The sequence below is a fragment of the Parasteatoda tepidariorum genome, chromosome 2 (genome assembly GCF_043381705.1).
Source record: "Parasteatoda tepidariorum isolate YZ-2023 chromosome 2, CAS_Ptep_4.0, whole genome shotgun sequence".
Classification (NCBI taxonomy): Eukaryota; Metazoa; Arthropoda; class Arachnida; order Araneae; family Theridiidae; genus Parasteatoda; species Parasteatoda tepidariorum.
Genome location: NC_092205.1, coordinates 89,428,359 through 89,453,739, shown reverse-complemented (window position 1 = coordinate 89,453,739; position 25,381 = coordinate 89,428,359). Strand labels below are relative to the sequence as shown.

At 30.0% G+C, this 25,381-nt stretch overlaps 2 protein-coding genes across 4 annotated transcripts in view; one reads left to right on the top strand and one right to left on the bottom strand.

Annotated features, from left to right (window-relative positions):
- Positions 1 to 1,932: 1,932 nt before the first annotated feature.
- LOC107442800 (calcineurin subunit B type 2) lies at positions 1,933 to 12,504 on the top strand (the record flags this gene model as incomplete). Its single annotated transcript, XM_043046245.2, is given in 4 exon segments — positions 1,933 to 2,109; positions 6,644 to 6,703; positions 7,960 to 8,144; positions 8,940 to 12,504. Coding segments are annotated over 4 exon segments (470 nt in total), but the record flags the coding sequence as incomplete, so codon positions are not given.
- The window catches only part of LOC107442803 (serine-rich adhesin for platelets), a 42,385-nt gene continuing 28,909 nt past the window's right edge, over positions 11,906 to 25,381 (bottom strand). For 2 of the 3 annotated variants that reach the window (XM_043046243.2, XM_043046242.2), the window contains exons 12-15: positions 23,976 to 24,206; positions 21,618 to 21,802; positions 18,577 to 18,705; positions 11,906 to 17,006 (exon numbers count right to left, since the gene is read on the bottom strand). In XM_043046243.2, coding sequence (XP_042902177.1) covers positions 16,866 to 17,006; positions 18,577 to 18,705; positions 21,618 to 21,802; positions 23,976 to 24,206 — 686 coding nt within the window. In that variant the 3' untranslated portion in view covers positions 11,906 to 16,865. The remainder of the gene's footprint in view (positions 17,007 to 18,576; positions 18,706 to 21,617; positions 21,803 to 23,975; positions 24,207 to 25,381) is intronic. The other variant, XM_043046244.2, reaches the window with a different exon arrangement.

The window sequence follows — 25,381 nt, the reverse complement described above, 5'->3', positions numbered from 1 at the left end:
AAGGGACAAATTATAGATGTAAATTATGCAAAAAAAGTTAACGGAGAAAAACTACTTTTTTTGTGTAAATTAACTAAAACTCACTGTAATAGCTATAATATCATGCTTAAAATATAAAAAGAACTTCCGATGTATTCTTAATATAATAAATGCTAAATTTTTACCAATACAAACGATTTTTACATAAAAATATTGTTCGTTATGCATCATATCAATATGTCATATGTAACCTTGAAACAAAGAAAAAAGATTATTTTTGTGTGCATAAAAATTACACTAAAAACATTATTCTCTATAATTTTAATAAAACAAATAATATATTTGATACCAGATAAATAAAAAAATTATTGACATTGACATAGGAAAAGCATATTGCAGAATTTCGATAACATGCTAGAAAATTTCATACATTTGAATTCAAAGTGCCCACAATTGTACGGTTAAACAAAAGTACGGTTAAAGTTAATTTGGCGTTGCCAAACAGTGTCACATTATACTAATTAAAAAATATTTTATAGAAATATTGATTTGAACATAAAAAAAAATCAAAATAAGCTTGATAACTACAATGTAAACAAACAGACAGCTTATGGAACGTCAAAAGTGCCACGCCCACTTTTCAGAAAAATAGCTATAAAATCATAAAAAATCATCGTATCGAAAAAATTTGAACAACACATGATTCAGGCTGACTATCTTTAGATTTTTAACAAAAAAATTTTTTTTTGAAAATTTTATGATTTCAAGGTCCCGTGTCCCCTTAATCCGAGAGAAGCTTTGAGGTTTAAACTTGTTAATCCACGCCCTATTTCAATCATGCTATAGCTACAAATGTTCACATTAAGAAAAAATCCTGATGTTTTTTAAACAATTTAATTGTACTCGAAACTCAAATCAATTATTTACTTTTAATCTGACAATTTAATCGTTTTTTCAACTTTTTAGCTAGTGCTACTGAATTCCACGTTTTTTTTTAAAAATTCCGGTTATTTCTCAGTTAATATTATTCTTATAGATCGTAACATCAGTGCGCAAATAGTTGAATGAACACGAAAAAGTAGGGGAAATTAGAAATTCAAATGCATATTAAAATTATTCTTCATTAAATCTATTCAAATTCCCTTTCAACAAAGACTTTGTCGAAAATACTTTTCCAAAAAAGTATTTGGCTGAATATCTGACCAAATATTCAGCCATCCGAATATTTGGGAGAAAGGGTTGAATACCGAATAGTCGCCGAATATTCGTTATGTCCCTATTACAAACACTCACGCACATATATATATATAATCATCAAAAGTATGACTTTTTTTTTTTCTTCGAAAAATGAAGTAAGATACAGACATAAAAGTTAAAACTAAAATATTTGCTACAGAAATTCTTTTGACTTGCATAATAATTCTAAGCCCAACTAAAAATGTTAACAATTGGAATTATTGAAGCAAATGAGTTATGAAAAAGTATTTTCAAGAATCTAAAAGTATTTTAGTAATTATGCTTAAGCATTTAATACACTTTTTATATTTGATATTTTTTTTTTTACTTTGATATAGTTTGCTGATACAAATTCTTTACCTGAACCCATTTTATAACTGAAACACATAACAAAGATGCATTGTAGAAATTATATGAATAGGTTTGCAGTTCGCAAGAAGAAAATAGTTTGAACCATAATTCATTCTTTTTAAATTATGGTTCATTATTCAATACATAGTGTAAATTTTCGCTTTTTTCTCTTTTCCTTTATTGCAATTTTTTTTTTAAACTTTCATGTTACTTTTCTTAAAATTTTTGTTAATTTTTTTTTTTGACCAACCTTGATTTTAATTTTAATGATAAAATGGGCAAAAATTAACCTAATAATCATTTATGAACTAAAAGCAGTTGTAAATGTCATTTGTAACAATAAAAAAAAAGAGAATATTTTGACAGTTGATGCTGATGAAATCAAGAGACTGGGGAAAAGGTTCAGGAAGTTGGACTTGGATAACTCTGGCTCGCTCAGTGTGGAGGAATTCATGTCACTACCTGAATTGCAACAGAATCCACTCGTCCAGAGAGTCATTGAAATCTTTGATACAGATGGAAATGGGGAAGTGGATTTCAAAGGTATTTTGTTACTGCAAAATTTACTATTTAAGTAGTTTGTCAATGATCTGGTTGTAATATATAGGTGAATGCTGATTATCCAAAACATTCATAGACAGGGTGCGTAGCGTTTTTAAAAGGTGCTTATTTTTGATTTACATTTTTTAAAAGCCCTTAAAGGGGTTTGTTTTATTCGGGGTTTGTAAAAAGTTCTTAATATTCTATCTAAGAAGAGATTTTTTGTTTGCCGTGTCGATTGTTGTTCTAAATTACAAAGAAGTGCATAATTTTCTCTGCAATATTTATCAGAAACTAGTTATTTCATCATGATTATGCAAAGTTTTTGAAAATAATTTTATTGATTTTATTTTTATAAATTAAGAACTTTAAACGACAGGAATTTTTTTATTTTTTATTACTGCACAAATCCTAATTATGATATTTTTTTTGGAAAGGGATTGAAAAGTACTTAAGAGTGCTGAAAAAGTACTTAACTGAGTGCTTAAAAAGTATTTAAAAGGTGCTTATTTTTTGTTGAAAAATCTGGCTACGCACCCTGATAGAGTAGACCCATACGATTAACAGAAAAATCCAAATAATTATATCGCTGAAATCAGGGTTTCAGGATGCCGAACAAATACAAGAAATATTACTTTTCTCAGTTTTTAAACTCATTGAGAAAAAAAGCTGATTTCTTTCACATCACAAAAGAAGAAAAAGTAGCAATTGTAGCTAGCTGCTGCCCAACTATAGAAGCTCTTCATTTCTTCTTTTTCTTCTCTGCTCTTCTTTCTCTCTTCCTGAAACTCCTACCTATGTAGTATCTTAGATGCCTTAAATTTCTCGATTTAACTTTGATTGAAATGGCAACATTCAATCTGTTCTGACGTAGCAGTGTTGTAGTTTACTGCAGCTGTTTTGTTGCCTGAGGGTGAGTTTTCAATTGTTTCTAAAAGAGCGTATTTAATACAGATTTGAAGAATGTGTCATTATGTTCTTCACCGGATAGATGACAGTAGCCTAGACAATCCATTTGTTGCATAATGTTAATTCCGCTAAAAAGTTATAATGCAATATGGGAAAACAAGCTCTCACCAGCTGCGCGAACAGAGAGAGGCACAATCAAAGATGTGCCACTTAAGTAAAGAAAAAAACGTCTACATGGAATTTTGTATCGAAAAAATAATGAGGGGAAATAATAGAAGAACTCTAATATCCTTAAATTTAATGTCCAAAATACAAAGTAAATTTAGAACTTTTAAAGCTTCACTTTCTTCCTTTAATGCCTTCAGTAATATAGGAAAAATATATTATATTGTGAAAAAATGTAATTTAGGGCGTATGAAAATGTCTTGCCTTATTTGTTATGGTTTTGCTCCTCTTTTTTAAAGCATTCTTTAAAAGTCATTAAATAACAAAAACTTTGTAGTATATTTTGATGAAATCCTAAATCATATTTCACAAAAATGCCAAATTGGTATTGGTGAGGTATTGCTATGATTCCACCAATAGTCTCTTCAAGATATTGTAATTCAACATTTTTAAGGCATATTACTGCGTAAAGAACTCTTTAAGAAGTTTGAAGTTATATCTAAGTTTGACTTACAGTTACTTTTGCAATTTAGAATGGCTCGACCAAATTTAAATTCAAAATTTCTGAAACATGTAAGAAATTTTTTTTATATAATACAATAAATAATGTAATTTGTAAATATGATTTTAATTTTTAATTAATGGTCATTGGTCAATGGTCATCACGTCACTTTTGTCCAATGACTTGTTACGTGCTGATATACCTATGCACTTCCCTACAATAACGGAAAAGACACTCTAAGTTTTTGACATTTTTTAAAATTTCTCAAGCAACACTTAAAAAATTATTTTATAACTTTAGATGTTTAGTTCATGCGATTTTTAATACTAAGCAATAAGATTTAAAGCTTTCAGAGCTTTGGGAGAGAGACAATTAAATTACAAAAGAAAACAAAAAAAATTTTAACACCCTATGCTAGAAAATCAAGCAATAAGCTTGCAACTAATATTGATTACCTTAGTTGTTATTTTTTATAGCTGCATAAAATTTCGTAAACTTAGAGTAAATATTTATAGAGATGGGGACTTTTTTATTAAAACAAAAAAATTTTTTCACTTGCATGCTTTTACTATGACTTTATAAATATTCAATGGAATAAAACAATATTTTTGGATCAATATGAAATTAATTAAAAAATTATTTATTTAAAATTTAAAAAAAAATCGTTAAAAAGCTGCGCAAGATATAAGTATTTAAGGTATTTCTTTTGAACGGTATTTGACAACTAATGAAAAAAGTTTTAAACATCTTAAAAATTTAAAAAGTTTCAAGCAATTTTCTAAGTAGTTTTTGTACTTTTTGAAAGAAAGTTCAAAACGATCAGGGTTTTTTTACAAATTTCATTTTGTACTATTAAACAAGATGGATCAAAAATGCACCGGCATTGTAGGGGATCATCCCCCATAAAAGTAGGGTCTTTCCTTATACCATCACATTTTGGTTTCCGGATGGTTATTGTAAGTTATTAAATTTTGTCTTATACGAAATAAAATTTGTAGAATAATCTCGATTTTTTTTTTTAGCTTTATTTTAATAAGTACAAAAACTGCTTAGAAAATTGCTTGAAACTTTTTAAAATTTTAAGATATTACTACTAGATACTTTTAAGATACTTTTTTCAATAGTTGTCGAATAAGATTCACTGCAAAGTTACGAAGAAACTTTTCTAAATTTTTTCATGCTCAGTATAAAATAACTACCTTAAATATTTATATCTTGTACAATTTTCAATAATTTTTTTTTTTGAATTTGAAATAAATAATTTTTAAATTAGTTTTAAATTGCTCCAAAATTTTTTTTTTTTAATTTCATTGAATATTTATAAAGTTATAGCAAAAAAGAAAAAAAAAACGTAAGTCAAGATTTTTAAAATTTTTTTTTTATAAATATGTCCATATCTTCATTAATATTTAACTTCGGTGTACGAAATTTTATGCAGTTATTAAAAATAACAACTAAATTAATCAATACAAGATACAAGCTTATTGCTTGATTTTCTGGAATAGTGTTTATTCTTTCGTAATTTATTGTCCGTCTCCCAAACTTCTGAAAGCTTTAAATCTTATTGCTAAATATGAAAAATTACATGAACTAAACATCTCTAATTTTATAAATTAATCCTTTAAGTATTTTCTTGAGAAATTTAAAAAAATGTCAAAAACTCTAAGTGTATATTTCTTTATTGCAGGGTAGTGTATATATACATGTATATTATATTATAATTAAATTATTAATATATTTGTTATATAATATGGAAATAATATGTATTCTAATCAGTTGTAACTAATAAACCATTATATCTGTAAATAAATAAACATAGGTTAATAGTATTTACCAGGTTTTTCCCTTGGTTTTTGCCTGCAAAAACCTAGTTTTTACCGTGCCTGGTCTTGGTAAAAACTAGTGTTAGTCCTGGTAAAAGTCTAACCAGGAAAATATCCAATGTATGGTGTATTGTTTGAGCAGAATTAGTTCCAATTTGATACTTTTAAACAAGGCTGAATGTTCCAAGTTCCGATTCTCAGTTCCATGTAAGATTTGCCAGGTCGTCTTCTAAATTTCGGTCCGGATTCATTGACTTGAGACTTCGCAACAAGATTTTTTTATAGGGTAGAGTTGTTAGCCCAACCCCCAACCTGGAGGACCAGGGTGTTCCTCTTTGTCTGGTGTCTCCCCTCCGNGACAACTGCCAGGCAGAGGCAGGCCTGGAGGAAGTTGATTGAGAAGGCCAGGGCCCACCCGGGGCTGTCGTGCCATTGAGGAAGGAAGGAAACAAGGCTGAGCTTGTCCAGTAACTTATTGCTGCAGAGCATGTTAAAATTGGATTTTTTTATTACTTTTCTTTCTTTTATATTTTTATTAATATTTAAGACACTTCAGCGATCATGTCAAAAGACTTTGGGTTTTTTGACCATATTGGTGTGATATATTATTAATTTCTTAAGTATATCTTATTTATTAGTTTTTTAAGTTTATTCTTTCTTAAGTTTTTTTTTTATTTCACTTTTAACAATCAATTACTTCCAGGAGTATTTTGAAGTTTTGCAAGACAATTGTTTATTTCGCAATTTTATTCTGCATGAACAATGCAACTTCCTTTTGAATAAAATATACTACTATTATGTATGCAAGATTGCATCATAGAAATTTATTTTGTTTATCCATTGATTCACTCATCTTCAACTACCTAATTTAAAAAAATACATGAAAATAATTTTAGGGGAAAGAAACTTCTATTAGCTATCTTTCTTATGCAATAAAACATCGTAGCTAACCAGCAAAATTCGAAATAAAAGCACATATAATATCGTGATATCATATTCTTTGCGCGTGAGCTTTGCATAAAGATATTGTTGGCGGTGTACCAACTATAAAATTATAAGACTTAATAACTATTTTGGTATTAATTTTTCATTTTTGTTGTCTGTATATTGAATACTTTTTGTTCCTTTTTTTAATTAGAATTCATTGAAGGTGTATCACAATTCAGTGTTAAAGGTGATAAAGAATCAAAATTAAGATGTAAGTGTATATTTTATATATTGTTTTCATTGTTCATAAATTGCTTCAATTTTTTATAGTCTTTTCCTTTTTTTTTGTTTTTTTTTTGCAATAATAAAGTGTATATTGGTTTGAGTTTTTTTTTTTCATGATTTAGAATGTAAAGGGAAGTTCTAGGAATAATAGAAAAGTTATTTTTATGTTAAATTTCACTGGAAAAAAAATCGCTTGTGCACAATTTTGAAATTTATTTAAACAAGGATAATTTAATGTAAAAAATTTTTTTTAACAATTATTTTTTTTATTTGATTTGAAAATAATCAAAAAGTTTTGAATTGTAAGGCATAAGAATTTTTACATCATTTAAAAATAAGGTAATTTTGAATGACAAAAAACAAAATTTGAGCGCAAGTGGTCAAATAGTTTCCGAGTTATCAAGTTTTGAAAAAGTCGCACATTTAAAATTTGATTGTTAAACATGTACACTTTTTTTTAGTGAGGAAATATTCGAGAATATTTATTGTGTAATTTTTTTTAATAGTAGTTAATTAAAAAATAATTTAAAGTTATATTTAATTTCTTCAGATATTAATGTTTCTAAATTAATTTTTTTCTTAAACTTGTATATTTATAAGGCTAGTAAAATGTTGCCTGGATATTAACACTGTTTTTAATTAAGTCACTCTTAATCACTTTTTAATTGATTTTAGTCATTTTTAAGCAGGTGATAAGTTTAGTCATTTAAGCGGGATAGTAAGCGAATGGGTGACCACTTTGATCAGCCCGCGTAGGGACTGATTGTGCGTGGTATAGGTCCTCGCTAAATTGTTCTACCGTAAAGTACTTGTCTTTGCATGCAAGTCGTCATGCTACCGAAGCAGGGTAGCCATCCCCTCTGCAGAGGATCAAAATTGTGATGGCATGTCTTCGAATAATTCTCAGGGATGTTTCCCAGACCGTTGGCAATAGCCCATCGTGTAGCTCTAGTGCGATGTAAATAAAGTACCTACCTACCCAGGGGCCGCCAATAATTTTTTTGTGTTGACCAAATTATAGTGGTCTTCTTTAATTTCCAGCCCTACCTACCGAGGAAATTATCTAATGAGTAACTCATCTGTTCCAAAGCAAGACAGACTAAATTCTTATTCTAGTTTGTGTTGTTTGTTTAGTAAAAGAGGATGGAAAAATACCTCATTCATTATACTTATCAAGCATGAGGTTTTACAAAAGTCTCTATTATATCACTTTAAAAAGAAGACTACAAATTTTTTTTCCAGTTGCTTTTAGGATTTATGACATTGACAATGATGGTTTCATCTCTAATGGGGAACTTTTCACTGTACTTAAGATGATGGTTGGCAATAATTTGAAAGACACCCAGCTTCAGCAGATTGTTGATAAGACAATACAGTATGCCGACAAAGATGGCGATGGAAAAATATGCTTTGAAGAATTTTGTGGTGTAAGTAGTAATGCTCTTTTTCCTTTTAATGATCATTACTTAACCATGTTCTATATTTTATGAAATGCTATTAAAAACGACACAAAATTTTGCTTTTTAGATCTAAAGTTTTTACTCTTTAAATTTGCTTAACTTGAAAACAAATGGTCCTACAAATCTGAATTGTTGACCTAAAAATTTTTTTGTTTGTTGATTTTATATGGAATTGCGACAATTACTCATTTTGTTCTGGAAATACTATTACTAGCATTTTGTTTGTGTAAGGTTTTATCTACTTTCTTACTTTGCTTTTATGGACAAAATGTTGAAAATGACAGTTGCAAATAAAAAGATATTTTCTTAACTATTTTACCTATTAATTATTTATTTATTTTGCAATTGCCATGGCTTCCATTGCTTTTGGCCAGAATATCCACTACTTTCTTTAGTTATCTTTTGTATTTTTCATAATGAAAAATTCTTTATTTTCCTTGATAAAATGTTGAAAAAATATCACAATTTCAAATAAAATGATGTCTAGGTGAAATTTTTCAAAACATGTTGGAAATTATCTGTGGAATTTGTTTATCAGTACGCATTTTACTGTAACAGTTGATTAGAAATGTTTTGTTATTATTTTGTCGTAATTATTCAAGAATTAAAAATTAAGTTCTTTTTTTTGCATTAAATGACGTATTTATTGAATGATATTTTTATTATTATTTTATTTTTATGCTGAGTTATGAAAATAGATGTATTTTATTATGTCATCCTTAGCTGCCTTTATTTTTTCATTCATTAAAAATATTTTTTCAGATTGTTGGCAACACTGATATTCACAAGAAGATGGTTGTTGATGTTTAAATGCTTCTCTGTGTTTATATGATGTTTTTTATTTACATCTTAGCAACTTATTTTAAAGACATAATATATATTTTTAGAGTACTATTGAGCACCGTATTATTTTGTTATTCTTATCCACCAATTCCATTACCAAAAACTTCCTAGTCATGTCAAAGTGTTTATTGTATCTATTCCAATTTGCTGTGATTTCCCTAAACACTTTATTTTAATAAATTTTTTTTTCTAATCCAGTGTGAATTATAGCTGTTATAGCATGCTTTTGCTGATTAATCACATACACTTAAATAAAGAGTGTTTTCTTCATTAAAATGGATATTTCCAATTATTTTTTTATGCGATACTTATAGGATAATTAGATATCATATACCTTCAGTTTCTTTCTTTCTTTCTTTTCGAGCAAACGTTGATATTAAATTATTAGCAAGACAAAAATAGCGGTAATTGTATAAAAAAAATATTTTTTTTTGAAGCGTAATAATAAAGACAAATTTGTTAAACTTAATTAAATAATCTAGATTAGTTATTAACAAATTATGTTTGTAACTGTTACAAAGGTTATGTTTTAAAAATATTTATCAAAGAAAGTATTACAAATTTTGTCACATTAACAACATTGCAAACTAGTTCTTCTTAGTTTGAAAATTTTTAAATGAATATAATCAAAATTTTGAAATAATTCAATCAAAATTTAAATTGTATCAAGAATTTTTTCTAATTATTGATTCCAATATAGAAAACTGAATTTTTATGAAATACCAGCATTTCTGCTCTACATCAAAGCAAAAAACAAAAATAACTTTGTATCATAGTTAAAATCAGTATGATATATTTATGGGGCACTAGTTAAATACTCTGATTAATTAGTGTATTCTAGTAAAAAAATCTAATAGAAAAATGAATGTTTTCTTGATAAATATGCTTTTTTATTAATCATTTATGCCACAAGGAATTTAAGTATCAAAAAAAAAAAAAAAAAAAAAAAAAAAAAAAAAAAAAAAAAAAAAAAATCAGGGAAAAAGAATTAATTTGAGTGTCAACCAGCTATAAGTCCAATTTTTTTTTTCAAAAAAGAAAAAAAATGATTCTAAAGTGATGATTCAAATTCTAACAGGTATTTTCTGATTCGTAATTTTGGTTCATTTTATATAGTAAATATAGTGCAGTAAATGTAAGCAATCAGTATTTTACTCATTTTAACTCCGGAAAAAAATAACATTGAAATACAATTTTCTAATAAATGACTATGCTAATTAATTGCTAAAATATGAAATTAATATTTAAGAAATGTATAATTTTTTACAATTTCTTTGATTCCTTTTAATAGTGTCTCAATGTTCTGCAAGGCATATCAATGTTTTAATTATTCTAAAAAGGTTCTCCAGCTAAATATTTTAATGCCAATCACATTTCATTCGAGGTCTTTAGATTTAAAACTGGCTTTGTCCATTTTTTTGAAATTTTACAGGAGAAACCAGAAATCTCTTATGGGCATTTGAGATTACATAAATATTGCTTAAACAGCCCATGATTATTTTAAAATAGCTTACGTATTCAAAATATTTTCTGCATATTAAAGAACTATTTCGGATTTTGAGGCAAAAAGGTGTTAATTTTAGTTTGGTTGGTGATTAGAAAAAACATTTACTAGTGCTTGTTTTGTTATAACTTTATTTCCTAGATAGAGTTATAAATACATTAGAAATCACTGAAGCTTCTTGATCATGGAGAACTTTGGATTGCATTGTTTCCCTTTCTAAAAATTTGACTGCTTTAAATAGATAAAAAACCCGCCTGTATCTGAAATTTTAAATATTTTTGTTTAAGTACTCCTAAATTTATTGTAGTAATTTTTTTAAAAAAACATTTCGAAAAAACGATTGACGGATGTAAAATAACTAAAATGTGAAAAATATTTTCAATATTCCTCAAAGACGTTAGAAAAAAAAAATTAGAAAATGGACTGAGCCAGTGTGTGACCTCATTTAAATTGTGCCTAATTTGTAAACTTTCATGTTTCTCTATTTTGTATAATCTACTATTTTTCTTATAATGTACTACTCTGTCTCTTTACATGTCTATATATATATATATATTTATACTGCAATTTTACACCTCAACTCAATTAGTTTAGCTGAATTTTTTTATCCTTTACATTTTCTCGGTGTTGTAGAGCGCCTTGCATTGATTATCTGAAGCCATTGATCAGACCGATCTGATTAACGAGAAATCCAGATATTTGGACAACTTCAAAAAAAAATAGCAATGTCAATTTTTTAAATAAAATTTTAAATAGAATGCCTTGCTTTTAATACCTAATGTAATTGCGTGCCAATTAAAGTGCTTTGCTGTTAATGTTTTTGTTCCTCAATTCAGTCTTTTAGAGATTCTATGCTTCAAGATCCTTTTTAGAGAATCTGAAGGCAAAGATAGATTTTTCAGGGTTCAGATAATTTTTTCTTATTCTTGACCAAATTCTGCTTCCCTCCCCCTTTCATTTCATAAGAAGAAAACTTCAGAATTTTTGATAAAAATTGTGCTTTTCCGATTCAAAAATTTAATTTTTTACACTTTATCTTACCTTTATAAAAGTTATTAACAACATTCATAAAATTTAAAATGGCACATTGCTTTTCAAAATTACCCTTCTGTATTCACGCATGATCTGTATTCACACATTTTGAAGTTACAAATTGCAATTCAGTGAATTAAAAATTTCTTACCGCTATTTACATTCGTGCAATCTAATAATCATGCATCTATGCTACCTAAGTGCTTTCTTATCGCTATTCACATTCGTGCAATCTAATAATCATGCATCGATTTTTATTAAAACCTTGATACTATAAATTCAAAAGATATTTAATTCGTGCATACTTTTTTATTGCTCAAAATGTAGGGATTGTTTTGATATTTTAATATGCACATAAAATTTTTGGATTTCTATTTCTAATCTTAAGGTTTTTTACTAAACTTGTTCTCAGATTTTTTGTAGGAAAAAAAACTAGAGCACTTAGGTAAAAGATGCACTTATTCAATCTTGCTTATCATTCAATTCGATTAATCAGTGATCTTATAAATGGCGCTCTACGATATTAAAATTTTATGTATCAACTTTTTGAATAAACTTTTCTGAAGAAAATATTTATATTAAATATTTCTGCACAATATTATCTTTATGTATCACTTCTACTGCTCATAAAAATAATATATTTATGGCACTTTATGTCATGTATGTTATCCTGATGTATTAAGAATGTATATGTTACGATAATTAAGTGTTCGATTTTCAATATTTCTTCTGAATTTTTTTAAGTGCATGCTTAGTTATGTATTTATTTACAGAACTAAATCATGTTTATCAATATATTTCCTTTACGTTTTGTTGCTGCAAATGAGAAATTTTTTGAGTTTGTATTTTATTGTTGTTATTTATGTTGTAATAGTTTACATTAACAAGAATCGTTACTATTCATTTGTTGTTGTTAAAAGGAGCGTTAAATAAAATGAATTAACACAATTTTATTCTGAGTTTTATTTTTACCAAAGTGTATAAGTAAGAAGAATTACACTATTGAACATAGATCGAATTCTTCTTATTTTAAAAATATATATCTCTTTGTTGAAAAATCGAATTTTTATGCTTATAGAAGGATCTAATTAAAACTCTAGTGTTTTATGATTCCAAATGGCAAGAATCGGAAAGTTTAAATTAATAACAATTATAATAAGGTGAAATAAACAATAGTGAAAGGCCCAACATGGATAGGAAAAAATCTAGTAGATTTTCCGATATAATATAAATTTCATGATAATAATATAAATTGCATAATGTACTAAATATTTTACACATAGGGATTTTTATACTCATCAAAATAGAAAAATAGCAATTTTTTCCAGTTATGATTGACATTAAACATACTTGAAACGTTATGTATTATATTTACTCATAATTTTGAATATTAATCGACATTTAATTCATCAAAGATAGTTAGATAAGATATTTTTTATTTACTTTAAAAAGAGAGTTCTAAATAAAAATAAACTGAACATTTTGGAAGAAAAAAAAAAGTTTTGGACGGATTTCTATAAATGAGGTTCGCTTCATTATGTCTTAGTAATACTTATATAAATATTCTAGCAAGCAATAATCTGCTCAAAAATTCTATTTCAATAGGGATTTTTTTAGGAAACTTACTTAATTTTAGGGAATTTTAATTAAACCAGTAGACCAGGAAAAACTGGCAAAATTCAGTAGAGTTGGCAGCTATGGAAAGGTAACTTATGGGAGATTTTATTGAAGAACTTATTACCTCTTCCACTGCATATCATGCTATTTCCATTTCGCCTAAAAATTTGACTTATAAATATTGATGTGTATTTTATGATTTTCTATCGAATATGATTACTTTTCAGTCTTAAATCAGCAGATTTTCACTCCCAGTACAGGGATAATGACAATTTTTCTATCTGTTGGGATTACTAAGAATTGATTTTGTTCTTTCACATACACCTTTATCATGCCCTGTTCTAATTTTCAAAATCCATCAGTAATTTTAGAGACACCTGATATGATGTGCAGAGCAGCAACTACTACCCTCTTTTATCCACATAACAATAGACCTTAGTTCAGGGACAACAGGGAAAACCCGGAGTTGTCAGAGAATTTTATTCTAGCTCTAAAAAACAGAGAATAGTCAGGGAAAGTTGCAATTTTTTACAAAATACCTGGAAAATAACCAGTCTTAGAATTGTCAGTAACAGTAATCAGTTATTGAGATAAGAGTTAAATAATTTTAGCATCTGCTACAATTATTTGACAACATTTTACTTTTTAGTGAAACTTATCCATGTTTCCATTCTAATTCTATTATATGTTTTTGTACACAATATCTAATTCTTTGACATGACAAATAAAAAAATTTCTGACGAAAAATTGCATGGTATAGATAAAATATGGTACGGATTTTCATTGAAATTTACCTGGCATACCTAAGAAAGTCGGGGAAATTTTTTTTTCTGAAATTGAGTGGGAACCCTGTAATAGATGTAATATAATGAACAGCAGACCCAATTTTGGGTTTACGACTTCTAATGTTCAACTCCGCATGCAATTATTAAAACATACATTTGGTGTAATTTTTTTGTTCTAAAACTTATTATTATAATATGAAAAAGAAATGTAAAATTATTTATTCTTGAGGCTAATTGTAACACATCATATTCGTTTTTTATAACACTTCACTAAAGTCAGTTTTATAGCTAAAAGTAAACTTTTTTTATAATTTTTTAGAATGTGACCTTTCTCTTTTTTTTCTACTTTATTTATTTTTTGCAGAAAAGTGTCCTAAGTTTGCGTATATATACTCAAACTTAGCGTATATATACGCATACTTAAATTATAATGACGTTATAGTGTCGTCGATTATGAAACACAATTAAAAGCTTCTGCTTTAGTCTTAGCCAAAGGCAATTCTTAACAAATTTTTATGATTAGTTTTTTTCTAATAGAAATTTTTTAATCAAAATACAAATTTACTATAAATTGATTTATTTTAAAAATGCAATCAAAATCAAAAGTAATTTAACAGTTACGGAGGAGTGAACTTAGCAATAAATGGAGAGAGGATTAAAAATGCAGATGTTTTATCGGTTTTGAGAAAAAGAAATAAGAATCGACTGGGGTTAATTTTTGATAATTTCTCACCACTAGGGTAGTAATATAAATTAGAAACAACATTTGATATTTTTTCTTTATATTTCGATCTATCTTTTAAATAAATATATTTCATTTTAAATAAAAACGTTTCATACTTTAAGAATTTTATTTTTTAATAAATAATTTTTACCATTTCACTTATTTTGTAATAATTTAGAAAAGAGGATCGCTGTAGAAGATAAGTTATTTGAATCATTTCACTCTGTTTTATTGGTTTTCACAAACTACTCTGATATTTTTTGGACAATAATATGCATCTACGGGGGCTACCACTTAATCTGCTTTATTGACACAAACTGATGTGTAGTTAATGTTTTTTCCCCCTGCTTACACAATATTATGGCGTAACTACCACTACAATTATTAACACTAGATTGCCTAAGGAAGTCATTTTGACTGCTTTTAATTTCAATTAGAAAAACAATGATGCATATTGAATTTTGTAACTTAGAATTTTGTATCTTTTTGTGCTACATATAATTTTTTTTTATTGTTAATATTTACTAATAACTTGTTATATAACTGTAAATAATACAAAAAATTTTAAAAATTAATTTTAAACAAATTTATTTACTCATTCACAATCCAGTCATTTTGACTGCTTTTAGTTAATATAGGTATATACCAATTTTCCGTCTTTCTCGTGTTAAACATCAATTCACTAGTATATAAGATATTCTAACTTGATTGAGTCTTAAGGTACTTTACGGATGGATGTTGGCATTGTCTAATGATCGATCCCCCACAATATCTCTTGTGACTAACATTATGTGGACTTAATATAATCCTAATTAAGTAGTTATGCGACGTATTTAATGGAAATCACTATAATCGAATTAAAAAATACAAAGTTTGTTCAGAAAAATTCATATTAATGTAATTTTCTGGATCTAGAAAAAAATCGTTCCCCAAAACACGATTTCATTCACCGAATTTACGATTTTATAGCATTTAGCGAGGTGGCGAATGCTTAGTGAGGGTCCAGCTGCCCATAAATGGATGTCAATGTTTTTTTTTATTCCTTTGTGTGACACTTCGCCTTACCCCCTACCCAACCTTATCATTAACCCCTATATTTCATTATGATTATTGGTACGTTAAATTCTGAGCTACGAAGTTATAGATCATTTTCAAACTTTATCCACGTTTTATAATGACATTCGTGAGAATAACAATAATGATCATACGTGTAATTATTTCGTATGGCACAAGATTAGTTTTATAACAAAATAATAAAATTTACTGTAAAATAGTGATAATATGTTAACAAAAAAGAGCAGTTGAGATCAGTATAATATTTTGAATTATTAAATGGTAACTATTTATTATTTATTTCTCTCTTTTGAAATTCTTCCAAATTTGAGATATTGGTCCACATCATTTTTTTCCTAATAGTGTAAATGCCAAAGAAGGTTTCTTTTTAAGGTAGTTCATCAGCATAAATTTTTTTCCATGCAAAATAAGATCTAATATATACATATATAAGGGTGCGTAGCATTTTTAAAAAATGCTTAAAGGTGCTTATTATCGATTTTTAAAAACCCTTAAAGGTGCTTTTTCCATTGGGTGTTTTTAAAAAGTGCTTAACTTTCCCTTTTCCAAAATGAGATTTTTCCTTTTACCATGTTGATTCCATGTTCCGTTTACCATGTTGATTTTTACTACGAATTATGCAAAAAGACACAGTTCATATTTTTCTATTCAACGTTTTCACAATTAATTCAAACCAATCTATTTCGGCGTATTGTTAGTCCGTAGCGTATGAAAGCGTCATTTATTTTACATGATTCAAAATTTCATGATTTTTGACAATTGTTGAAAACAATGCCAAAAAGATTTTTTTTTTTGACATAACGGTTAAAACCAGATAAAACCGTCTATTGTCAAAAACTTTCCAACCCTGCTTAACTATGTAATTTTTTTAAAGTGGTTAAAAATATTTTTTGAGTGCTTGAAAAGTCCTTAAAAGGTGCTTATTTTTCGTTGAATAATTTGGCTACGCACCCTGTATATATATATAATCTGATGGTTTTAAATGTTTTTATCTTGACTAAAATGTGTGATATGACAATTGACATAACTTCACCCTCACGTCACTCGTCACGTGATATCAGCATTGAGTCTGAGGCAAAATGTAATTGTTTTGTATGCTTAACACTTAATTAGTCTCTTAAAAGCTCTTCTAGAAATATGTTTTCCTTGTAGATACCATCACTTGAAGAACGACAAAGTTGAACTATCTCACTGCACAAATCCCCAATAGTCCATTTCCTATTCACTATCCTCGAACAAATTTTGGTAGTCTGAAAGAGAAAAAATTAAATTAATCACACAAAAACAAATTTTTTAACTAAAAAAGCGCATATAAGTCATGGTTGTTTTGTTTTTTCTTACAAGCTCCTAAGTGAAATAATGAAGCTCCAATCTGAGCGGCCTATAATCGAATTAAAGCTTTAATTAAATACTGAGGAGCTAATATTAAACTGTCGATAATATAAAAATAATAAAAAAAAGGCCATTCTAAGTAGTAACATTGGGCAGCAGAACAAATTGAAAAAGCATACGACCAGGTCCGTTTGTATTTTTGAGTCGTTGAGATCCTCAAAGAGTTTAATAGGTAGAACGACTGACTATACGAACGATCCGGAACAGTTAGTTGTCTATTATTTCTGAACTAGCTTCCATTTACATTTTCAGACAATCTTTCTTCATGTTTTGATTTATTTAAAATCTTTATTTTTATAATTATGATTTTTTAAAGTTATATACTGCTGTTACGTTTTATTATTTTGTATGAATTTTTGTGATAAATTTAAAATTTATTAAAATGAAAATGGTTCTTTTTAATTGCAATGCTTCACATAGTTATATTTGTATTTGGAATTTTATTTAACTTTTCTTTCAAAATTATAATATATAATATAAAACGTTAATGGTAAATTTCGGTTTGAAAAGTCAATTAGTTGTTAAGCCTCATGTTTTTGAATTGCTTTTTCTTTTGAAATTTTCTTTCTTTCTGAGATTAACTCTAGTATGTTAGGGGCTTCTCTAATATTAGTTATAGAAAGTTAAAATTTTTGATTTGGGTGTGATAAATTGATGTTGAAACAGCTAAATAAACAGAGGGAAGAAAAATTGTCTACAAAATTACCTATTTTCCATAGAATTTGGGGAGAAAATTTTGAATTACAATTTTGCCATATTTTTTTCCCTCGTTAAAGTTCTTTTACTTTTGCTTTCCTAGTATTGTTACTATTTTTGACTAGTTTATTGAGAGGGAGAAAGGATGCAAAGAAATCATTTTTTTTCTAGGTTCATAAAATAATCCACATAATACTGAAAAAATAAAGAAATATTTGGTCAATGTAAAGGTGTACAAAAATATTATTTGAATGTTATTAAACAACATCGAAAAAATCGATTAATTAATCCAATTTATGTTAGTTTTATTCTAAATAGCAAAAACTGCAATCTAATAGCGATATTTTAAGTAAGAAAAACAGACACAAGAATGCACTTTCTCGGAATAAACATACCTTTTTTTCGACTGATTAAAATTTCTGACCCTCAAAATATAAGGGGTTGCCGCAATCAGAGAAATATGATCCCAATAGTCTAGATCCCTTATTATTAATTTTATTTTTTGTGAATTTTTTCAGGCGAAATTGAAAAAATTTTGCAAGCAATCATGAAATTCGTTTATCCGAACATAATTCTATTCAAAATATAACTTTCAGTAAATATTTTTAACTTTTTTCTGATAATAATAAAAAAAAAATTGATTTGTACGGTATAGAAATTTTTTTTACATAATTTTAAATGGCAAAATATAAAATTTATTCGCGAGAAATGAAATTTAAAAAATGTGGCTACCTGAAACACTGCTTCTTCTGATGAACAGACGACGGAAATTTCTGTTTCGGACACACTAGCTGCCAACCACAGAATCATCACCCTTAGGCAGCCCATTCCATCATTAACAACCACTTTATTTCTATCTACCTACAATTACAGAGTAGATGGTTTATGGTCAGTTTTGGCATACAAAACTAGATAGTTGATGTGAAACCGTGCAAAAATGTTTGAATCTTTTGATGTAACCCTTTGCGGTCGTATTTTTATACATGACGGGCGAAATTTTTTTTTGTCGAACGAACATACGAGGCGTATCTGGAAAGTAAGTATAGTCTGCCTAAGCTAAGAACTCCTCCCGCCACAAAGTCTGAGGCCGTCTGGTGCTATGGAAACAAGAATGGCTCATTTTAAGGAGGGTAGCTTCACTCTAGGACTAACACAATATACCTAAGAAAAAGATTCCATTTCTCCCGCCGACCAGAGCCGAGACCGCTACAAAACAGTGACCCCGCACCCCTACTTGAATAATAGTCATATCTCGTTACCATAGTCACCGCCACAGGTCCAGACGAATGTCAGGAGGAGTTCTTATTTTAGACAAAATATACCGTTTCGCTCTAACGTCACCACAGCGGTTGTGTTTACATGCGTCAGTGAACGTTCGAAATGTTTGAGACGATTGCTGAGCCTGCACACTGTGAGTTCTGTAATATGATTTTTTAAGCATAAAAAATGTTAATCCAGCTGTAAAGAGCCATAGTGGCTCAGGGGATAGAGCGTTCGCCTTCCAATGAGGTGAACCGATTTCGAATCCCAGCGACGGCTGGTCGATACAAACTCCGCACCGGGCTTGCACCGACCACAGTACTGACGTAAAATATCCTCAGTGGTTGACGGATCATGGGTTAGAGTTCCCTTGCCGTCTGGCTAACCGTGGGAGGTTTCGCGGTTTGTTTCTCCATGTAACGCAAATGCGGGTTAGTTCCATCAAAAAAGTCCTCCACGAAGGCAAAATTTCTCCCAATACTTGATCCAGGAGCTTTCTTGTCTTCTGGATTGGGTTCAAAACTACAAGGCTACGGAGTTGAACATAAGTAGTCGTAAACCCATGAAATTGAGTCGGCTGTTCAACGACGGTTATAAAATTAAAATATAAAATCCAGCTGTAAATTATCTTAAATTTATCGATGGTGAAAATTTAATGACTAATGGTGGGAAAATTCAATTCATTTTGCTGCAATCAAAACCTCATTCAACCATTCGGTGGCACTTTCAGTTCACAATTTGTTCTTGAACCGTGTGTTTTTTTTCACTTGCTCCCCAAAAAAATTATTGTTTCATACGAGTTTTTCTGAAACATGCCAAGTTTTTCTTTAACTCTATTACATAACGTTAAATATTGTTTGGTATTCATATACCTTCAAAAGACTTAATTTTTTAAGTAACAGGATGTGGTGATGGCGTTCCTACTGGACCTAACTGGAACATCTGTTCCTGCCCAAGGTCAAGAAAACTGAGATGGGCACAGTAGGCCTTGGCCCTCTAAGGAAAAAAAAAGCTTTGGAATAGCTAATATACGACCGCAGAGGGTTAAAAGCTACCATTTTTTGACATTTCATAACATTAAATTATAACTAAGTATTTTTTCTTATTTTTAGTTTTAATTTACTTTTTATAAATATTATTTGTTAAATAACTATTTTCAGAATCAAATAATTTTAGATTTCATAATTTTCGGGCATTTTACTGAGTATTTCATAATTTTTGCACCTTGTACATCAAAATCAAAGATAAATGTGATGAATTTTTTTTTTTATCATCTCTTCAAAATTTTGTTTCGAAAACGTCCCTTTTGGAACTGAGATTNCGTGCAAAAATGTTTGAATCTTTTGATGTAACCCTTTGCTGTCGTATTTTTATACATGGCGGGCGAAATTTATTTTTGTCGAACGAACAAACGAGGCGTATCCAGAAAGTAAGTATAGTCTGTCTAAGCTAAGAGCTCCTCCCGTCACAAAGTCTGAGGCCGTCTGGTGCTATGGAAACAAGAATGGCTCGTTTTAGGGAGGGTAGCTTCACTCTAGGACTAACACAATATACCTAAGAAAAAGACTTCCCTTTCTCCAGCCGACCAGAGCCGAAACCATTGCAAAACAGTGACCCCGCACCCCTACTTGAAATAGTCATATCTCGTTACCATAGTCACCGCCACAGGTCCAGACGAATGTCAGGAGGAGTTCTTATTTTAGACAAACTATACCGTTTCGCTCTAACGTCACCACAGCGGTTGTGTTTACATGTGTTAGTGAACGTTCGAAATGGTTGAGACGATTGCTGAGCCTGCCGACTGTGAGTTCAGTAATATGATTTTTTTAAACATAAAAAAATGTTAATCCAGCTATAAAGAGCCATGATGGCTCAGGGGATAGAGTGTTCGCCTTCCAATGAGGTAAACCGGGTTCGAATTCGAACAATGGCTGGTCGATATGAACTCCGCATCCGGCTTGCACCGACCACAGTGCTGACGTAAAATATCCTCAGTGGTAGACGGATCATAGGTTAGAGTCCTCTTGCCGACAGTCTAACCGTGGGAGGTTTCGCGGTTTGTCTCTCCATGTAACATAAATGCGAGTTAGTTCCATAAAAAAAAGTCCTCCCCGAAGGCAAATTATTCTTATTATAAATGTGTAACATAATTTCTGAAAATATCAAAATACATAGGTTCAAATAGGAATATTCAACGTTTTGAACATTTATTTGTTATACTTTTTGCTGCAAAAACATTTAATAATTATGATGTAAATACTATTTTAATAATCCATAACAATAAAATGGAGCATTCAATTCAATTACGCTCAACAGATTGGTCAAAGATTTTACTCCCTTTTATTATATTTGTCTATGCATAAATTTTTTTGATTTACAATTATAAGTTCCTCAAAGTTATAAAAAATGTTTTTTTTTCTTTTAACAAATAAAAGAACTACACACCCCTTCTCTTATTTGAAGCTTATCATTCATTAGACCACAATGAATTTAAAATTTGAAGAAGCATATACCAGAGATTCGAGGGGTTCATTTGTTCTCCGACGGAACTTAGCCTTGAAGGGAACAGGAAGATTAGGATTTACACCATCATAAGAGTAAGCTTTAAGACGGCCATTGCTTGAGGTCATCATAATCTTCTTACGTCCTCTCAGAATCATCACTTCGGCCTCTTGACACAACAATGGAGTCTTCTCCTCTGAAAGATCCATCATTTATTATTGGCGCTTTATTTATATAATAACATAAAAAGCTTCTATTAATCTTTTTATGTTATTTCTTATCTATAAAACAACTCCTAATTTATTATTCCAATCGAAACACTTTCTCACAATTTTAAAAAGCCACATCCTGCTCTTAAATCTATTTTCGGCTCAAGTATGCATTCAAGTAAAGACATTTTTCCCTTTACTCTTTGTGGGAATCGCGCGACCTATAGAATAAACCAATTACAATTTCTAAGATTTCCCTCTTTTCCCTAAATAGAGACATTTTACGGATTTACCTTGCAAGAGTTTCCCTAAAATGTTTTTATTTTATTTTATAACCGTCATTGAACAGCCGAACTAATTTTATGGGTTTACGACTACTAATGTTCAACTCCGTAGCATTGTAATTTTGAACCCAATCCAGCAGACAAGGGAACTCCTGGATCGAGTATTGGGAGAAAGTTTCCTTCGTGGAGGACTTTCTGATGGAGCTAACCCGCATTTGCATTCTACGGAGAGGAAGACCACGAAAACCTCTCACGGTTAGCCTGATGGGAAGAGGACTCTAACCCATGATTCGTCTACCACTGAGAATATTTCACGTCAACACTGTGGTTGGTGCAAGCCGGATGCGGATTTCGTACAGACTGAGATTCGTACCCGGTTCGCCTCATTGAAAGGCGAACGCTCTATCCCCTGAGCCATCGCGGTAGGTGTTTCAAGGACCACTGTATCAAGGACTCTGTCGACATACACAAAGTTGGGTAAGGTGTCTTCGGCGAGGCACAACAGCGGCAGGAAGTCGAAATTGTCAGACCGTGATAGACGGGTGTTGAAGAGGATAGTCGCTCGAAAACGCAAGACTACACTGCTGGTGATAACATCCGAGATGAATACCCACCTTCAGAATCCTGTATCCATGAAAACTATTCAACGGGAGTTGCATGCTAACATTCATGGCAGAGTAGCTATTCCAAAACCGTTACTTTCAGCGCGGAATGCTTTGAAGAGACCACAGTGGTGCCAAGACCACCTAAAATGGACACAACTGCAAAGGGAACAAGTCATCTGGTCAGATGAATCCTCTTTTACACTATTCCAGACCACCGGACGTGTGTTCGTGTGGCGAACGCCGGCAGAAGCATTTCATGATGACTGCCTGGTTCCAACCGTGAAACATGGAGGTGGTTCTGTGATGGTGTGGGGAGCTATATCTGCCCGTGGATTGGGGCCTCTCGTTGTCTTGAGGGTCGTGGTCAAAGGGGACCATTACCGATGCATTCTTGCAGATCATCTTCACCCTATGCTTCATACTCTCTTTCCGGGAGAACGTCCTGTGTTCCAAGATGACAACGCCCCTGTTCACACGTCTCACTGTGTTCAAACATGATTAAATGAGCATAATGATGAAGTTGACCTCTGAACTCGAGACAGGCCTGCAAGAGGAATGGCTACAAATTCCAATGAACTTTGTTCAAGACCTTTATTTGTCAATCCCACGTCGAATGCAAGCTGTCATTCAGGTCAAAGGTGGCTCAACTCCTTATTAGTAAAATATTTTCATTTTTTCACAGGTGTTCCTATTATTTTGTCCTATATATNTTTAACCGGTACCCCCAACACTGATGTTTTTCCTAAATCTATCCTCAGCTGATATTTAAATATTGAATAAATATAATAATATTAACGAATTAATTAATCGGATATAACAAATATTTTGGACATTCACCAAAGTGGCTAAGACGTGGGAACGTTTTTCTTCTTTTAGGAGACATTGCTTGCACCTTAGAGTCAAAAAAATAAATAAATAAAATAAATAAATAAAATAAATAAAATAAATGAAATAAATAAATAAAGTAAATAAAATAAGTAAAATTAATAAGTAAATAAATAAATAAATAAAATAAATAAACAAAATAAATAAATATATAAATAAAATAATAAATAAAAAAAAGCGAAAATTGTTAAACTACTAAGCTTTTTACCGGCTTTTGAAGAAGAGATGGAAGAAACTAGGAGTTTGTACTACTCCTTATTTCTATTTCTGTGGTAGTCTTAATTTCATACCATTAATGAATTCATTGCTCTATTGTTGAGTGTCTTCAGATTTCAGTTAAGCTACAATAGAGTTTAATAAATTAGTCTAAGTCTTGTAAAACTTACCGCTGATTTGCGAGACCAGTGAGGGTTCTGATGTGGCCACTCTCATGTATCGAACTTCCTCTTCTGCTTCAGATATGTCCTCCATATCACTGCTCGAACTCATGTAACTGCTTCGCTTCCGCAGTCTCCTGGTTCGCTTCCGGATTCTCTTTCTAAAGTCATCCAGTCTCTCGTGTTCTCCTAACACGAATCCAACTGAATCTTCAGAGGAACGATAACTGCAGCAGCCTGCTGAAAATAAATAATAGTGGTTTCTTTACAAGGTGTGCTTAGAGACAGATTATTTCCTGCTCAAGTGTACATAGAGCCTATAAAATAAGTTGAAAATACGAAGAAAAGAAGGAAAAAAAAAATATTTCAAAGTATTGAAAAGATATTTTTAAAAGCAATAAAAAAAATTTAAAATATCCGGAAAGAAAAGGTATAATTTCGTCTTCAGCTCACACGATTATATCCGCCCAAGAGAGTGCTTTCTAATACTGTATTAATATAGTCAAATCAAAATCTATCAATACAATAGTGTAAGGAGAATATTGAAGCGAAAATAAAACATATAGAAGAGAAAATAAAAATACAGAATAAAATACAAAATGTAACATATAAAGCGAGTAGCGAATCTGCGTACTTTCACTTATGGGCATTTTTCAAAAGTTATTTAATATATTTTCGTAACAAGTTTGCCAGATTACAAAATATTGCAAATATAGAATGCCTTTTATGGCGCATTCTTACTGAAGTACAGAAGCGCGCTTGATTTATTATTTTCTTTGGATTGGCCCGAAACTGGATGTGTGAACTGAACATTTTTCAAAAGTGATTTAATATATTTTCGTACCAAGTTTGCCAGATTACAAAATCTGAAAATAAAAGCGCAAACAGAGAATGCCTTTTAAGGCGCATTCTTACTGAAGTACAGAAGCGCGCTTGATTTATTAGTTACTTTGGATTGGCCCGAAACTGGATGTGCGCAAGGTATCAATATTATACTGGATAATTCAAAGTTTATAATTAATAATGTAGGCCGGGATAACGTGGTTGGTAGGGCGTTGGACTCGTGGTTGTGAGAAAGGGAGTTCGAATACAGCCGGCCGAAGAGTCCTCAGGTATTAAATGGTGACTGGTGCGCGTTAAATCTGTCGGGGTCACAAAGTCCTCCAAGTTCCCATAACAAATCAATACCTCTGGGGGTACTGATATAGGAGTTCCCTTGTCTTCTGGATTGGGATCAAAATTACAAGGATACGGAGTTGAACATTAGTGGCTGTAAACCCAAAATTGGGGCGGCTGTTCAACGACGGTTAAAAAATGAAATACAATTAATAATGTTGAATTTAAATTATAAAATTTTAATTTTGATGATTTTTATAGAAATTATTTACATTCATAGAAAAAAAATTATTTTTTTT